This window comes from Ammodytes marinus (assembly GCF_949987685.1).
Source record: "Ammodytes marinus genome assembly, chromosome: 7".
NCBI classification, from domain to species: Eukaryota; Metazoa; Chordata; class Actinopteri; order Uranoscopiformes; family Ammodytidae; genus Ammodytes; species Ammodytes marinus.
The window spans coordinates 21,450,473-21,468,775 of record NC_137211.1 but is presented as its reverse complement, the minus strand read 5'-3'; the positions used below and the strand labels follow the sequence as shown (position 1 = coordinate 21,468,775).

General features: G+C 38.0%; 2 protein-coding genes across 2 annotated transcripts; both read left to right on the top strand.

Moving 5' to 3' along the window:
• Positions 1–577: 577 nt before the first annotated feature.
• LOC307253296 (glucose-induced degradation protein 8-B homolog) lies at positions 578–5,254 on the top strand. The gene is made up of 5 exons (XM_080031276.1): positions 578–706; positions 1,029–1,156; positions 1,275–1,471; positions 2,854–3,051; positions 3,854–5,254. Exons 2-5 carry the CDS (start codon positions 1,036–1,038, stop codon positions 4,025–4,027), a joined length of 690 nt encoding a protein of 229 aa, XP_079887402.1. The 5' UTR covers positions 578–706; positions 1,029–1,035; the 3' UTR covers positions 4,028–5,254.
• A 646-nt stretch (positions 5,255–5,900) lies between these two features.
• Positions 5,901–16,285, top strand: LOC307253718 (voltage-gated purine nucleotide uniporter SLC17A9-like). Its single transcript, XM_080031859.1, has 13 exons — positions 5,901–6,034; positions 7,171–7,368; positions 7,516–7,655; positions 8,658–8,757; positions 8,908–9,032; positions 11,870–11,966; positions 12,077–12,173; positions 12,346–12,433; positions 12,530–12,564; positions 12,985–13,103; positions 14,420–14,475; positions 14,575–14,604; positions 14,695–16,285. The coding sequence occupies exons 1-13, from the start codon at positions 5,910–5,912 to the stop codon at positions 14,862–14,864; spliced, it is 1,380 nt and encodes a 459-aa protein (XP_079887985.1). The 5' UTR covers positions 5,901–5,909; the 3' UTR covers positions 14,865–16,285.
• Positions 16,286–18,303: the final 2,018 nt, after the last annotated feature.

Below are 18,303 nucleotides of genomic sequence, written 5' to 3'. Positions count from 1 at the left end.
AGAATTCAAAGAATATATTAAAACATTGGCAATAATTGACAAAAAGTAACAAAAAATTTGAGGAGGAATGATAGCCTTAGAGTATTGTACTGTTTATTTATATTGTTTAATATGTATGTTTATATGTCTTTATGTATGTATACTCATTATATTTTTTATTTTGATGTAAGCAGATAAGATATATCGAGTACTTTTCGTGTATTGAAAAAAAAAAAAATGCCGTCTGTGCCTCTGGACCTGTATATCTATGCTCTGGGGTTGTGGCCTATTCCTGAATTCCTGCATCAGCTATTTTGAATGTATGATTTATCACCCTTTAACTTAATCCAATGTGTGTTGAAAAGGAAGGTATATAAAAGATGATAAAGGCTAATGTAGGCCTATCCTATTATAACTGATATATAAAAATATAGCCCATGATATGCTCGCAGCAGATTGATTTTATTTTGTCGATTCGTTGCTGAAACTGTTCCTCGGCAACCGTGACGTCACTGTTCTCACCAATCGCAGAGCTCGCGGGGTCTTACCTATCGCGAGGTTATCACGTTAGCTTGGTTAGTTAGCTAGTCGCAAAAAATCTTGAATGTGTGCCCGCTGTATACACTTTTTTCGTGTTTAAGAAGAGAGAAACGGGCGTATTGCTTCTCGGCAATTGTTTTCTCGTGCCTGTACGAACGGAGATATCACCATACCTATTGTTTGCACGGTAGGTTGTGTAAACGCACACCGTATGCTAACCAAACAGGGAAGAAAATGGTTTGTTTTGAAGGGGGAATTATCAATTTGTGGTTCAGAAACGATAGCAAACGGAAAGAAACGCCATCTAAACTCAGAAATATTGTTTCTGTTGCTTTGTTATTAATGTGGCATTATCTTCAGTAGCGTATGTTTTCCCTATTTGCGCTCAATTCTCCATCAGTGAACGGGTGTAAGGTTACTGTTCTTGTAGATACAATATGTGGCCAAGCTGTGTCAGTCTTGCTCACGTTTCACTGTTTTCCCAATGTATTTCCAATATATTTTCGCAGGATCCCAATGATGAGTTATGCTGAAAAGCCAGAAGACATCACGAAAGAAGAGTGGATGGACAAATTGAACAATGTTCACATACAGAGGGCGGACATGAATCGTCTCATTATGAATTACCTGGTGACAGGTGAGACATGCAGCTTGAACACAGTGACTGTGAGTTGAGTGTAGAAGTTGTACAAGTCAAAATACACAATTAATTACCATCTTAAATGTATTTGCCTGTGTCCATCACTAATTTTCAGAGGGATTTAAAGAGGCAGCGGAGAAGTTTCGTATGGAGTCTGGGATCGAGCCCAGTGTGGACCTGGACTCTTTGGATGAAAGGATAAAGATCAGAGAGATGATCCTGAAGGGACAGATACAGGAAGCTATTGCACTCATCAACAGCCTACACCCAGAGCTTCTTGACACCAATCGATACTTGTATTTTCATCTGCAGGTACATCTTCACAGAGTTTTGTATTTTACGTTGTTCTTTCTGATTTCAGTATGGGAACTGTAAAAATTAGGTCCTGTTAATAGTTCTGAGTGAACTTTACAGACTATGGAAAAGAACAAGAACACACCTTCTCTTAACACAGAGTTCCTAAGTGAATCTATAAATAAGGCCTTCATTTGTATTAAGATATTTTCATTTAATCTTTACATTTTTATTTTAATGTTAAGACATATTGTGTTATTTATAAACTTCTATGATATTGTCTCAAACCCAAAGTGGTTAATGTTGTTTGTCTCTAAATTTTTTATAAAATTGTTAATTATTTTAATTCTGTGTGGCATGAAAAAGTCTTAAATCTAACTTGCTTGTAAATAGCAGTGATAGCAACACACAGCAAAAGTCTTGAAGTTGTGAGGACTTTTTGATTGTGAAATATTTAACACCCTTTATTGGGGTTAAATATTTAGGTAGTACCTAGGGGGCAAAACCCCTTTTTTCTTGAAAAACAGACATGGAGCGTTGTAAAAGGTTTTTCACCAAAAATTATATCCAGGACCTTTCAGGATCCCAACCTGGGTGGACAACCTGGTCAACAAGCTGCTGGAAAGCTACAGCGGGCCGACATAGAGCAAATCAGAACCACTGTTTAAGTGAATGGGGGTGGGCTAATGGGGAATTTTTTAAACTTATAGATATCATTATGAAACTTTGCAAGTTGATTACTGACATTAAAACAACAACTTTTTGTGTTACAGTATTTTCCAAAAAGTTTGAATAAATGTGAAAAATCATCAATATCTTACTAATGATGCGTACATTTGCATATCTGCAAAGCCCCAAAATCTAGATGTTGGACAAAAGCAGAGTTGTTTTCTTCCAACATCTAGATGTTGGGGCTTTGCAGATATGCAAATGTACGCATCATTAGTAAGATATTGATGATTTTTCATATTTATTTAAACATTTTGGAAAATACTGTAATATAAAAAGTATTTGTTTTAATGTCAGTAATCAACTGCCAAAGTTTCATAATGATATCTATAAGTTCAAAAAATTCCCCATTAGCCCATCCCCATTCACCCCCCATTCACATAAACAGTCGTTCTGATTTGCTATGTCGGCCCGCTGTAGCTTTCCAGCAGCTTGTTGACAAGGTTGTCCACCCAGGTTGTGATCGTGGAAGGTCCTAGATGTCATTTTTGGTGAACAACCTTTTACAACGCTCCATGTCCATAAAATCACTTTGCCCCCTGGGTATAGGTAATAACCCAAGCTGCATTGTACATCATGAGATTATGTTCTTTTCTGGTTAAATAGGAAAATACTGTGATACCAAATGAAAACATTCACTGCTTACTTTGTTTTTTTTTCATCTCCTGCAGCAGCAACATTTGATTGAGTTAATCAGGCTAAGGGAGACTGAGTCAGCGCTGGAGTTTGCCCAGACGCAGCTGGCGGAGCAGGGGGAGGAGAGCCGCGAGTGTCTGACAGAGATGGAGAGGACACTGGCCCTCCTGGCATTCGACAACCCAGAAGAGTCGCCCTTTGGAGACTTGCTGAACATGATGCAGCGGCAAAAGGTAGGCTGGCCTTTGACTGAGACAATTAAAGATTTGGAGCATGTGGGCAGAAATGTTAGGGTGCTTTCATGTCTAAAGTTCGGTTTATTTGGTTATTTTATCCTTGTAGCTTAGGTCTCTTGCCTTTTTTAAATCTGGTCCACACCGTGTTTACACTACAACATTAAAGCTAGAGCCGCAAGCAGACTGTCAGACTGACAGGTAAATCATTGATATGACAGTTTTGGCAACTGTCATGTCATCCTGCATCAACAGCGTTACATGGACCCAACAAAGTTACTTTTATCTGTATATTTATGTTTCCTGTTGTCGAGCACAAGAATGCACTGCTGTTAAGGGGAAATCCCCCTGCACTCAAATGCAGACAGGCATTCATTTGAACATTTTTGCCAAGTTTATTTATATTACATAATCTCTTACTGTGCAGTTAAAATCAGCAGTTATCTTAACTTATGCAAAATATCTCATATCTACTTTCAAAAAGCAGATGCTTGCTGAGACCTTCTCTCAGTCTGCTACGCAGCTCAATCGGCAGCTTTTAAATTAGACTAAATGTCGAACACACAGTAGTTTGTTTGAACTGAAATCAACAGGTTACATCTGAAAACTCCTTAACTGGAACCAGGCCACTGAATTCATCCCTGCTGGGGCAGAGGTGTGTCAGACTCCATGAAGAATCAGTGAATGCTTGTAAAAGAGTATTCGGTCTCAATGGGATTTACCTGTATAAATAAAGGTTAAAAAAAAAAAAAAAAGGTTAAAGGAATTTTATTTTGACAGAAACATGTGTCTTGATGCACAGGTGTGGAGTGAGGTGAACCAAGCTGTGCTGGACTATGAAAACAGGGAGTCGACGCCCAAACTGGCCAAGCTCCTGAAGCTGCTGCTGTGGGCACAGAATGAGTTGGACCAGAAGAAGGTGAAATATCCCAAAATGACTGATCTTAGCACGGGAACCATCGAGGACCCCAAGTGAACATAACAGACAAGAACAACCACCTTCCACGTCCCCTTAATTTATGATCAGTCAGTGACTGTGTGACAACCAGGTAACATATATGTATAAACAAATGCTACATTGTTTTTTCATGTTTCATTCATGAGAGGTAAGACTTAACTCATTGTGCAAACTGTTAATTGCTGTATTTGCAAATTGACAGAAAATATTAAGTTTAAATACTGAATACTCTGAGACAAATAGATGTTTTATATTTTGTCTTTCTAAAGCCTAAGCCAGTAGTATTATTTATTGTGATCGTTTTCCCAAACAACACTTTATTTTGCCAGAAAGAGGTTTGATGTTATAATTTAACAATGTTAATACTGTGGCGTGTGGAGCCAAAATCTCCCAGGATAGAGGGAATTACAACGTCACTTTGAAACAGCCGGCAAACAAGTTCCCATTAAGAAATGTTTAGAAGGAGATGACAAACTACTGCACAAAGTTAGATGGTTTCAAATTAGAAATAAGTTTAAAATGTAAATATCATGCACAAAATATGTGGGTTTTTTAATTTAAATGGAAAGACACACTTTATTAATATAATATAGTTTCAGTTAATAGAATATTTTATGATTTTGCTAAGTATGATGTCTAAGGATTTGCTAGAGAATCGAGCACCTGCTTTCTACACCTTGAAATTTGATTGTACGTATGAGATGGACTGCCTTGCAACGTGGTTATTTCATGTGTGTGTTTTGCGGGGGTGAAATACTTCCTGAATGATGGGTTGAAATCAGAGCTGGCTTTCTGACTGAGTGAAGCTCCCTAGGCCTTTTCCGAGCCTACAGTATGCACCATCCTCAACATGGCCCAAATGGTGACGTTTGGTTTTATATTACGCGGGTGTTCAGGTTTAGGAAAATGTTCTGATCCACTGATGGAGGCAGGATTTACACACTGCTTATCAAGAAATGCTAATGAACAACAGGGCCTGTTGTTACGGCAACTCTCTACCTTGAAAACCCTCTCATATGAAACCTATTCAGACTGGAACTTATTTTTTTGTTCATTGGTTTTGTTTGGAAATAAATAACAATGATCAAAAGCATCGACATTTTGAATCTGAACAGGTGTTTTTGGAAAGGTTCTCAGAAACTGTCCACTTTGCCAGTTTTAAAGCCGTTAGTATTTTCACTTTATCTGCATGTAAGTGTTCCTTTATTTTCAATGGGTAAAGGCACTTGTGCTTGTTTTGTTTTTTGTTTGATTTGTTTACTTTTATATATATATATATCTCTCGCTATATATATATATATATATATATATATATATATATATATATATATATATATATATATATATATATATATACATATATATATATATATAGCAAAAGTATATATATGTATTGATAAAAACTTGCTGCTAGTTGTCCATTCTTATTTTCTTTTAAGGTTGTATTGTCTTTATAGATATAGGCTTTGACAGATACTGAGACCCAGAGAGCTCACATCCCTTTTATTATTCAACATTTTTAAGATCAGATTTGCAATTATTAAAATAAACAAAACTTTTGTGAACCATACAACTGTTTATTCATTTTCTGAGTTTTGAGTGTGCATTTATTTAGTGCACGGATTTTTAAAACTATTTGGATGAAACTTGAAACAACAAATACTCCTTTTCTCTCTACGGGGGCAGTATGCAATTATTACACCCATGGAAACCAGTGCTAAGTCCAAGTCTTGTAAATCACAAGCTGGGGTTTTTTTTGTTTGTTTTTGTTCCCACTTGTTATTCCTGTTTGGCCTGTCTGTCGGTAATGAGGAAATGAGGTGTAGCTGCAGCGCACTACTGTATATAGTGCCGGGAGAGTTTCATGCCTCACACACAGACGAGACTCCAGTGTTGTCTGATGGCTGACAAGCACACATCAGGAGACGGTAGGATTACCTTTGATAGTTCTCTGCTGGATCCTATAGTTAAAACAAGCCATGATTCTGATGAGGAAGAGCCAGAGGACCAGAACCTGTGGCCTAGGTGAGACTTTACAAGATTTAGATCAGACTAAGAATACCTTTAGGAAGTTGTATATACTGTTTGGCTGTCTGCAGTAAGCCTCCTCTAAGCTCTACACTGGTACTTACGAGTAAAAATGTAGAAAAACTGGTTGCTCTTATATCACAGTTTCCATTACGTGGTGCTTATCTTTTAAAATTAGTAGATTAGTTGGAAGCTAACTGACGCCACCAGTCCACATACCGATCCAAATTGTAATTACTTAAAGTGTGAAATAATTCAATTTTAAGACCATAGCTACATGATATAGCAGATGTTAAAAATTAAGTTATTAAAAACTTCTGCTAATATACAGTATCCACTGTCCAGTTTGTTTGTTAAAGAGTGGTTGCTGCTGTATATCTATAAAACCTGAATTCATTTATAACATACAGATTTAGGAAACAGCCAGAAGCAATTGTTACAGGGCTTTTTGTTTTGTGGATATTTATTTCTGTACACATTCTTGCGCTTGAGGTATTTTCTAGACACTTTCAAAACCTTGTGAAGGAGTCAACATTCTGATCTACATCTGTATGGAAACCGTTCAAATGAATGTGTTCCAATACATATAAACATTTTCGTATATTTTCATATTTATTTTAAAGTAGAATTGTTCTTTCTCAGGCCTTTATAACCTTACACATATCACAAACAACGCGTGTATAATATTTATGATATCGGACGGTATCAGTATCGCCCAAATTGGGGTGACTGTGGCTCAAGTGGTAGAGCGGGTTGGCCAATGATCGAAGGGTTGAACAGGTCTCCATTGCAAAAGAGTCTCCGGTCTCAATAGGATTTACATGTATAAATAAAGGTTAAAAAATAAATAATAATAATAACCAAAACCCAGATATCGGATCGGAACTGGAAAAATAGTTGATCGGTGCTTCTCTAAATGGATTTACTAAAGCTTCAAAAACAAATATTGCAAAAAATATTTTCACTAGACTAGAGTGTGCATTTTTTTTGTTTGGCTCTGGGGATGACAATATATCTGTCAGTTCACCATTTTGTTCTAAACTGATATAACTTTTGTATACATGTGTGATATCCCCCAATTACATTTCCTCTTGTTCCACAGTTTCAGTAACTGTTTCCTTTCATGTATGCAGAGATCAGTCTCGGAAATGGATCCAGATGCTGTTTATGGGCACATGCCTCCTGTACTGTGCCCGGATGGCCATGCCCATCTGCTCGGCCACAATGGCAGCCTCTTTCAACTGGAGCAAGATCGATTCTGGTCTGGTTCTGGGTGGATTCTTCTGGGGTTACTGTTTCACACAGGTCTTGGGAGGACATGCCAGTGATAAGTAAGGCATTTTAAACCTGGTTAAACAGTGTAGCATGACTTCCCACATGGCTGTATGTCAACACAGAGCTAATCACCTTAATGGAGTGTAATTAGTAATGGTTGTTTAGAGGTTCAGGATTTAACTATATAATGTGTGTTATGTTAGAGTGGGAGGAGAGCGCGTCCTGTTCATCTCTGCAGCCTCTTGGGCTCTGATCACAGCTGCCACTCCTCTTCTGGCCAAACTAGGCTCTCACACTCTGGCTCTCATGACTTTGGCCAGATTCCTTATGGGACTTATGCAGGGTGAGTTATTTACTGTAATAAGCACTTAAAGGAGCAGTTCAACATTTTGGGAAATATACACGTTCACTTTCTAAGAAAGAGTAAGACAAGTTTTTTTCTATACCACTCAAAAGTCTGTACACTAAATATGAAGCTATAACCACCAGCAGGTTGGCTTAACTGAGCACAAAGACTGAACCCACTTGGAAATAGCTAACCTAGCTCTGTACAAAGGCAACCAAATCCACCCACCACCTTTTTGATGCTTGCACATCAAAATGCCTTACAATATATATCAAGTTGACTGCATATTGCACATATTGTAAATATTTTTCATCACATAGCACATTGCACATTTCAATTTAAATCATCTACTTTTTACTTTCTATTCTATTTTATACATACTGTTTTATATTGTACAAACAATTAATTTGCACTACTTAGTATTTATAATTGATCTAATGTAAATATTGTTTAGAATATGTTTATCTTATTCTACTATATATATTTATTTTAATTTTTTTATCGTTCCTATTGCACCGTGGGACAGTGATAAACGCCATTTCTATTCTGATGTATGTCTTGCATATATCAGAACTGACAATAAAAAACTTTGACTTGACACCTCGACATTTCTCCAAGGAACTTGTTATATATGGTTCATTTAACCTTTATAAAAACCTAAAAGAAACTAAAGTGTAAAAATTACAAGTTTTTTGAGGTTACTTGCTGGAAAATGTTTTTGACCACGATAGTAAGTCACTGTTCCCAGTCAGGCTACATGTTTCTACTTGTTTCCAGTCTTTAAAGCCTTCTAAGCTAAGCCAACCTGCTGTTGGCTTTACATTTTTCATATTTCATATTCTGTACTGACATGAGAATGGTATGGATAATTTCATGGACGCTTGCCAAGATTATTTAATCATTATTACAGTTGAACTATTCCTTTAAATAAAAGTTGAAGTGCTGCAATACAAACCCAGATAAGACTTAAATAATAAAATGTTCTAATAATTTCTTCAGGCGTCTTTTTCCCATCTCTGGCCAGCCTCTGCTCACAGCGTGTAGTGGAAGGTGAGAGAGTGTTGTTAATGAGCACAATGAACAGCGCTACCTATGTTGGGTATGTAACACACACACACACACACACACACACACACACACACACACACACACACACACACACACACACACACACACACACACACACACACACACACACACACACACACACACACACACCTAAGTCAGCTCACCTTCTGTGCTCTTTCAGGACGTTGTTGGCAGGTGGCATGGGGTCCCTCTTGATGGACAAGTATGGCTGGGAGAGCATGTTTTACTGTATCGCTTTCCTGTCTGGACTCTGGGCCCTCATTGTTTGGCAGTTTCTCTTAAAAGGTACGGTAACGACAACCGTCACTCGTATGTCAATTGTGTATGAATGAAAAAACATTGCCAAACGAGCTGCCCTTGGATCAGCCTTTCTATTAGCCACGTCAGCAGTACAGCTATATGATGGCTGGCAGGGCCGCCCATAAGGGGTATAAAGTGGGAAGGCTTTCTAGGGCCCAGCCCTTGGGGGGGGGCCATGGTCTTCAGAGGCCAAGAACTTAACTAAGCTTAACTTTATTTTATTTTTTTTAAAGATATTTTTTTGGCATTTTTATGCTTTATTGATAGTGTAGAGACAGAGTTGAAATGGGGCAGAGAGGGGAGTGACATGCAGAGAACGACCGCGGGCTAGAATCGAACCCGGGTCCGCTGCTGGCCGAGGCCCATGGGGGGGACGCCCTACCAACTGAGCTAAGGGCGCCCCCAACTTTATTTTTGTTTCAAAGGTTTTTTTTATTAAATCACAGTGTTAAACAGCTGCAATACAATGGATTATTAATCTTTTTCCCATTTTTTTCCCTCCCGAACATATCCCACCCATATCCCACCCAATCACAAACATTGCTGCATTAAGAAATGAACACACAAAGCAATACACAAAACAATACCCAACGTCAAAAAAAAAGAAAAATGAAAAAAAAACAGAAACAGAAACACACACAACAAGAAACAAAAACAAACAACCAATATAAAAAAAAATAAACCGACCACAATGGTTGAGGAGTAGCTACCCCCTCCCCTCTTTTATTTGATTTAATATTTTTTTTTTTTTTTTTTTTTCAACTTTATTTTTAACAGAAATATTCGCCCTTAGCTCAGTTGATAGGGCGTCCCACCCAATCACCCCCCCCCCCCCCGGGCTGGGCCCAGCAGCAGACCCGGGTTCGCTTCCCGCCCGTGGTCGTTCTCTGCATGTCACTCCCCTCTCTTCCCCATTTCACCTCTGTCTCTCTGCACTATCAATAAAGCATAAAAAAATATTCGCTATAACCAATTAAAACTTGCACGACCATAACAACAAAAAGTTTTACATATTGTAACTTGGGTAAAATGTCAATATCTACTCCTCCGCTGCATGTCCGTCCTGTGTGCGCGCTGAAAAAAGTCGCTAACACAGATTTTTAAAAAGCCAGGCTCAGAGCCATTAGCTGTTTATATTTACGATTTCGACGTTTCGGGGAACGGGCGGGGCACTGGCTCTGAGAGACAAATATTAGCGTGTTAGTATAAACATAAACAAACATTTGCCAAGTGTTCACTAGAGATTATATATGCCTTTAAAACATCATAACATGATGTACTCCCTTACCCTTACCCAGGGCAGGTGGACTGGGTACCACAGAACTGAGCTGAGGGGGAATGGAGGCTGGCCAGGGAAGTGGTATATCTTATAATTTGACCCCTTATACAGTATGCCATTGCCTTGTAGGCTTCCCATAGTTGTAGTTGTGGTTAAGTTTAAACTCCTAACGTACATTTTTGTGATAAAGAATTTCCTTTTGGGGACAATAACGTCCAAAGTCTTGGACCTATGTGTCTTCAGGTTGACACGCCCAGCCAGGTACAATTTGAAAAATGTTCCATGAGTCACATGCTGAACATACTGCATTGACTAGACCCAGGTGTCACACCATAAGGAGGTCTGACCAGTTTCAGGCATAGGCCATATCTGTAATAGTGTCCTTTGTTGCCTGCTCCTGTAATAAACCTAGTGAATACTCAAGAAAACTAATGTTGGGGGCACCCTTAGCTCAGTTGGTAGGGCGTCCCCCCCATGGGCCTCGGCCAGCAGCGGACCCAGGTTCGATTCCAGCCCGCGGCCGTTCTCTGTATGTCACTCCCCTCTCTGCCCCATTTCAACTCTTATCTGTCTCTACACTATCAATAAAGCATAAAAATGCCAAAAAAAATATATTTAAAAAAAAATAAAACTAATGTTATTTTGTAGAAATATGTTGAGTATTAAGCAATTGCGTGAGTTTTAGGGTATTACAATGTCAGAAATGTGCTACCATTTAAAAAAATATATAATAATCACAAAAGAGTCCTTTTTTCTCACTTGAGCTCCTGCTCCGCAAACTCTCGCTGCACATCCCTGGTTGATAAGATAGTTAGTCTATCTACAAATACATGTATGTGTTTATTTAAGGATGAGCGCAAACACACATTGATACAAGTAAAATATGAGGTTTTCAGGGGCCCAGCCATTTGTGTGGGCAGGCCTGATTGCTGGTAAACCACTTTGGTTAATTCTGAAATATTTTGACAACTAGGCCTACAAGAAAGATGCCATAAACTCTTGGTACAGTTATCATTCATGGTCCCCAGACAGGGAGTTCCACTGACTTTAGTGATCACCTGATGTTTCCTCCAACATCAAGTTTATATGTGTGGATTTGAATGTATTGTTTTAACTATTGGATAAAATATCATGAAAATTGTTTCACACTAGAAGAAGTTTAAAACTTTTCTGGTCCTACCCCCTCTTATTTTTACACATTTTCATGAAAACAACAAAAATAAAAAAAAACTTTTGGTGACCCTTCTGCTTTCCATCCAGAAAAATCAAATTTTTAGCAAATTAAATTTATCCAAAACTTAGGTTTATGACAAAATACCTGCAAAACTAATGACATACCCATCTAAAGTATTTAGTGCTAATGAGCCCATGCTAACGCACTAAACTAATTTGGTGCCAAACATCAGCATGTTAACATTTTCTGTGTGTCACAGAGCTGCTAGCGGGGCTGTACACTCTTCTTCGTATGGTGTTGCTAAATGATTAACAGTGTCACGCTAACTCTTGTAACAACAATGTAATAACGTGCAATGTTTGGTTACAGGTGACGTCACCCCCAAGCGGATGGATTTGAGTTATATCCCAAAATGGAGTTCATCAAGAATGCGTTGGCTGAATCTTTTTAAGAAGACGCCTGTCTGGTACTTATGCTCTTTAATCGGCCACTGTTACCCTGTACAGTCATGTTTAGGTTTGGGTTCACCCTCATCCCTCTCATTCTCTGCCTGTCTTTGTATTCCTGTACCTATAGGGCCATGGTGTTTGCTCACATGTGCACATGCTGCACTAACTACACTTTATTGTCATGGTTGCCAACATACTTCAAAGAATCATTTCCACATGGCACGGTATGTGTTTTCCATCTTATATTGTTGTGTAGCCTCTAACACATGCAGAACTCGGCAAACTATACCTTGTCATGCTTCACTGTGATGCTCCATGCTTTGTGCAGCGTCAAGTACAACAATATTGTTTTAATACCATTAATTCATTTTACTTCCCACCTGTCGATTCTTGCAGGGCTGGGTGTATAATGTAATACCATGGCTTACTGCCATCCCATCAGCAATTTGTGGAGGATATGTGTCAAGTCTTCTCATCAACAAAGGTATTCAAAAAAATATCAATTTATTGTGATACAATATATATCTTAAGTCAATTATTGTAGCTTGCATTAATACAAATCCTTTTTTTCTCTCTCTAGGATATGAAGTATCATCTGTGAGAAAGATAATGCAGGTGAGTGTGGAAAGACCGTTGTGATTGTACTGTAGCCTACAACGGTTTGTCCTGACAGGCAGCGTCAGTGTCTCCTGTTTGAATTCCTCTTGTGTGTTTCAAACATGTTTAAGCAAGCCTTGAAGCTTCCCCAGGGCAAAAGACAAGCATGTACTCCCCTGAAATCACTGTTATATTATTGGCCACGTAGTGCACTGCAGGCTATGACTTTTGTAGAAAAAGATGAAAAACACTCAGTAATGATCTGGCCATTTAAGGTACATCATTGTTTATTGATGTAAACAAACTTTTATTAGTCTGAATGAATACTAGTTCTTGTCCTGTGTTTTGAATTCATCATATGTGGCCGCTGTTTTGTTTACTTCCACATTATTGCATTTTCCATTTGAATATCTCATTTGCACGTCTCTCTGTTCTCAGTTCTTTGCTATGGGTGTATCAAGTATTTTTATCATGCTGCTGTCTGCTCGAGCTGTCACATATTCCTCAGCGGTGATATTCGTGTCTGCTGCTATTGGTATCTCCACCTTCTCCAGCAGGTATGTTATTAATATTAATTTATATAATGAATTAATAATTATAATAATTATATTAAGTGTTATTTAAAATGTTTACACAGCCTCAAGAATTGTCTGCCAGTAATTAAAGGATAATGCGTTACTCTCAACATATATTCCCATGTAAAACTTTTAATCCCCCACGTGAACTTGTCTACATTTTTTTTATGAGCACTTTACACACAATGTATTCACAGCACAGAGACCTGAACATAAACTATTAAAGAATACATTGTGTTTTTGTAGTGAAGCCGGTGAGCAAGTTCAGGCAACCCTACACAGGCCTGCTGCTACACTCACGTGGCATATGGTTCTCCCTGCAACTTGCAGCCTTTTAATCGCGGTGCTGTCATTGAGCCATGAGGGGTCTGTTCACTCTTGGACACCGTTGCCTGCTGTCATACATACAGCATTTTAAAAGTCCCACCTCCAACTCAGAGTCCACTTGTCTGCCTTCCCCAGGGTGGAAAGTTAATATGCTTCCTCCCTGACCACTCCCTGCTGTGCTAAGCTCTGTCTACATGCCATTTAACGCTGTACATACTATACTAAAATAAAAAACAAAACTATATTCATTGTAAGGATTTGACCTACTCTAGCTCTTAGCCCCTAGTCCACTTGTCGATGTAATAAAAAAAACAGGTCACAAAAAATTTACTTTTTAACGTTACTCATGCAGGAATAAATGGTGCCTTCATTGGGGACTATTTTCAACAGTGCATTGATATACATCAGAATCAGGTTTATTGCCAGGTACATTCACACTTGATGTGGTCTGATGGTGCACACAATACACATAAAAACGTAAACATAGGGAAAAGCAAGTCAAAGAATATACATTTTACAATACAGAATATTATAAAAAGAAAATAGTATAAAAGGAACATGTGCAGTTATCTATGCTTTAATGGAACATAAAGTTGTGAGCAGAACTATCAAAAATGTGCAAATGATCACAGTTTTCAGAACAACAAGGAATTATTTGGTTGGTGCTCCTATGGCAGCAGGAGAGTAGACAGAGTGGATCAAAGTTTATTTTTTACTTCTATTTTTTACAACATTGGAGGTGTTCTAAGATATTTCAGGCTTTGAAATATTGGCGGTAACTGTTAGAAGTATTAGAAGTATCAATTCATTGGGTTTGGTCTTTTTATGGGGTTTCTTGACAATAACAAAAGTCTAAAAATATCACCACATTTTATATCTCGTGATCATTTTTATAGTGTTGTAAAGTACAACACATTGTTCAATGTGCTGTAGTTTCTTCTGTGTATGTAATGAGTGTAATTTTGTTTCAGTGGCGTCTCTGTGAATGTGCAGGATCTCGCTCCGTCCTGTGCCGGTGCCCTGTATGGTGAGTTTCTTGTGGCTTCAACATTTCAACTTCATAAAACTGTGCTGATCTTAGTTCTTGTTGATAGAGATTAAATCAATTTTTCCTTTTCTTCAACAGGTTTTATGAATATGATGGGTGCCTTTATGGGTATGTATAAGATTTTTTAGCTATTGTATTTTCATTATTACTCCAGGCACTGATCTCAAATGTCTCTTTTCTTGGATGTGTGTTGCACAGGACTGGTGCAGGTGTCCGTGTCCGGTTACCTGATTGAGGTGACGCAGTCGTGGGCCTCCGTGTTCTCCCTCATAACTTTCGTGAATGTCACAGGACTCTTGATTTTCCTCATGTTTGGAGACGCTCGTCGGGTCGACCAGGCAGAGTACAGCCAGGTTATTGAGATCTGACCCAGACGTTTTCATGAAAATACAAGGCTGCATGTGATTTAAATGACTGGACTTAAATGTCTGTGCCCGGTCAAAGTTATGCTTTGCTGAAACTGTCTGTGAACAAGGCAGACAAATGATTATGTAGTAGGGTATGATGGTTAGAAATAGCTGGATAGTTCTAAAAGGTTATTTTTGGTCTAATTAACTTGACACGCTTGGACTGTTATACTTCCTGCAATCTACTACAGAAGTGTCACATGTTGCTGTGACGTGTGGTGCTAGCTGTTGTTTATTTTATTTTTTTATCATAAATTAGTTTATTAGATTTTTCAACAATTAGCACTTACAAATCACATTTTCAGCAATATTACACACTTGAATCCCCAACCCACAAAACCCTTTGAGCGATTATTAAAAAGACTGCAACCACGGGTCACAGCAACATGTGACACTTCTGAGGAAGATTGCAGAAGGTTTAGCAGTGAGAACCTGTCAGGGTACGAGGAACAAGAACGTTTAAGTCAAGAAATAACTGCAGTTGTGGATGGTAGAAAGTTGAGTGTTCTTTGCTTTTTGTTTGACAAAGGAGTCAAGATTTTATGGAAATTCTGACGTTTTCCTCACTTGAAAATGAAGGAGCTTGAATATTAATTCAATACGTTTTTGTTATTTGTTATTTTATTTATATAGACCAATATCACAAAGAAGAATTTGCTTCAGTGGGCATTACAATCTGCACAGCATACAGCATACACTCTGACTGTCCTTAGATTCTGGAATGGGCAAGGAGAAAAACTCTGACACAATTATTACATGTAGATGAGAATGTTTACAGTAAGTCACTTCCTGCTAAGTGACTAAATTGAACGCACGTTTATATACACTTTGAATGTAAATAAATGTTTGTTTTATACTATTTATACCTGACAATGACTAAATGTAAAAACAAGCTGCTGGTGACTGTTACATCTAAAAATATGTTAATAGATTAAAGCCAAACGACATGAGACTTTATTCACTTGGGACGTGATTCCCTCAAGGCTTCATTTGATGCTCATGTCAGTTTTGAAGAATAAGGCGACTAAACCAACAATGCCTCTCAGTATTTTACCTCTTCCCTAAACTGAGTTGGAAGTAATGAACTGTTGAATCTATACAGCTACAGTATATTTTTGTTTTATTTTCTACTTGGTAAAAGTTTTGAAATCCACTCTGCCATGAATGAGTGAGTTGTTGAAAAACTGATCTGGTGCAACATGTATATGTTTATAAATGCATAACTTTATTTTAAATATTTATACAAAAGTTTTAACCAAGAAAGTTTCTCTTTATGTGTAGTTTGGTTTTGGTGTTTGTCACACTTATGTAGCCTACATGTCGATTGGTGTTTGTGATGAACCTAAATGTAATTGAAAGACCTGGTTTAATATCCAAAACTACTATTTATGACAAACAATGTTTTCTGTGTGTTGCTTTGTTTTTTTTAAATGACTTTATTCCTATCTATCCTATCTTTTAAATGACTTTATTCCTGTCTTTCCTTTGATGGTTAAATGTTTATAGAGAACGAGATGACAACTAAAAGGTAAACATGTGGATAAGACGCCCCCTGGTGGTGTGAGGCAAAGGCAGAAGACATCTTCACTCAACCCTCTATTTTGAAGAAGATAAAGTAAAAAAACTTAGATGTCATATATTAACATAACAAACGACATTAAATTAACTCATGACAGAGGTTTAAGAGGTATTTTGGGGGGAAATAATGATACAATAAAATTATTAATTCCTGTTTTTAAAAACGAGGAGCTTGAAATTAAGAATATTTCCCCCCCTCATACTGGGCATATGAGCATATAGCTACTCCTCAAGAGTTTGCGCATAAAGAGTTTCCCTTTAAGAGGACTTCTAGCAAGCATAGTTATTGGTTACAATAGGCTAAAATAAATTTTTAACTTGAATTAGGCTAAATTGACGAGGTTTCTGTCCGGTTTCAGCACCTCAGTCAGCGCATCGCCATACAAATAGCCTACCTCATGGACCTATAAAGGCCTACCTTCATCAAATAAACCTTTTCTGCATTAACAGGGGTGGAGGGTGGATCCACGTCATGACATCATCACCGCACGCAAATTTAGGACAGGGAGACTTTTGATTTAGAGAAATGTCTCATTTAAAACAAAAAACGAGAAATAATAGTTTGCAAGGATTTAAAACTCACGGGATGATAGGACGGAGGCGCGTAGGCTATTTATCTTTCGTGACATAAAGCCTTACCAGCGGGCCTGTGCTGTGCATATTAAACATATCTGGTTTCAGCATCGGGGACACCGGTAGGCTACTGTCTGGCCCGCTGCTTCACCTTCATAAGCATACAATGATGCGATGTTTCCACCGCGGAGACAGTCAGCCCAGTAGCTTTCCCGAAAATCGACTGTGTTGCGGAGTGAAGGCATACACGCGCTGAGCCTGGACTAGAGGAATTTGGACATTTGATAATTATGGCGATGCAGTAGTAGCCTCTGGTGGTCAACAACAAGTAGGCCTACGGGTAGAAGACCAATCGTATTGTGTATAGCCTATAGCCCTAGGTTTAACTTGTGTAATTTGTGTAAGGTGTTTTTATTCACATTTAACGAAATGTGTTATAGCTAAGCTTTTACATTGCGTTGATGGCGCCTAGGCCTGTAGAGTAATTTATATTTATGTGTGTCTTTCATCCCGTGATGGTCATAAATGCTCCAACTTTTCGTCGATAAGACACCAGGATTCATCCGCTCCTCGTGTTCACGGCGGACCTTGATTTATCAGCCAAACAATTAAGGCACGCGGTGAATGCCAGGAGAGGAATCACACTGTCCACATGCTGCATCGTTTAAGAAGATGGAGAGATTTTAGAACACCTGCCGATCTTGAGCTCACGGGAACAAAAGCCTAATAATGACCAAACGGTGTTTTTTTCTAGCAGGTTAATACACATATTACAGACTAAGAGAATGCTCAGATAAATTGCATTTAGGTAACTGTTTACGATTTACATTATTGTTATTCATTTGCATTTAATCGTAATTTTTTTGGCCTGAAAATTGGCCACTGAAATCCTACAGGGTCCAAGTTAATGGCTAGAGCTAAAACATTAGTCAGATAATTAATAAGTCGATTTGGACAAAAATAATTGGCCACTATTTTGGTAGGCCTAATTGAGTAATCATGTTTAAGGCAATAAGTAAAAAATCTGCCAAAGGTAAATTAATACCTTGAATAATAGCTTGGGTTTAATAATGATTAATACATCATTATATTGTTGCAGATTACTTTCTGGTAAACATTTTTTTCAGCAATTTGTTTCCTCCTTTTTGTGTTTGAGGAAAATAAACACTAGTAGCTTTGCAAACTGGTGTGTGGCTGATCTTGTGCATATTTAAAGTCAAAATAAGGATTCTACTTTAAGTATATTTAG

Excerpts from the sequence above, each read along its gene's own strand:
- LOC307253296 (XM_080031276.1), top strand. The coding sequence starts at position 1,036 with ATGATGAGTTATGCTGAAAAGCCAGAAGACATCACGAAAGAAGAGTGG. Across the intron at positions 1,157-1,274 it reads TATGAATTACCTGGTGACAG|AGGGATTTAAAGAGGCAGCG; the intron begins GTGAGACATGCA and ends ACTAATTTTCAG. Across the intron at positions 1,472-2,853 it reads ACTTGTATTTTCATCTGCAG|CAGCAACATTTGATTGAGTT; the intron begins GTACATCTTCAC and ends CATCTCCTGCAG.
- LOC307253718 (XM_080031859.1), top strand. The coding sequence starts at position 5,910 with ATGGCTGACAAGCACACATCAGGAGACGGTAGGATTACCTTTGATAGT. Across the intron at positions 9,033-11,869 it reads TTGGCAGTTTCTCTTAAAAG|GTGACGTCACCCCCAAGCGG; the intron begins GTACGGTAACGA and ends GTTTGGTTACAG. Across the intron at positions 13,104-14,419 it reads ATCTCCACCTTCTCCAGCAG|TGGCGTCTCTGTGAATGTGC; the intron begins GTATGTTATTAA and ends ATTTTGTTTCAG.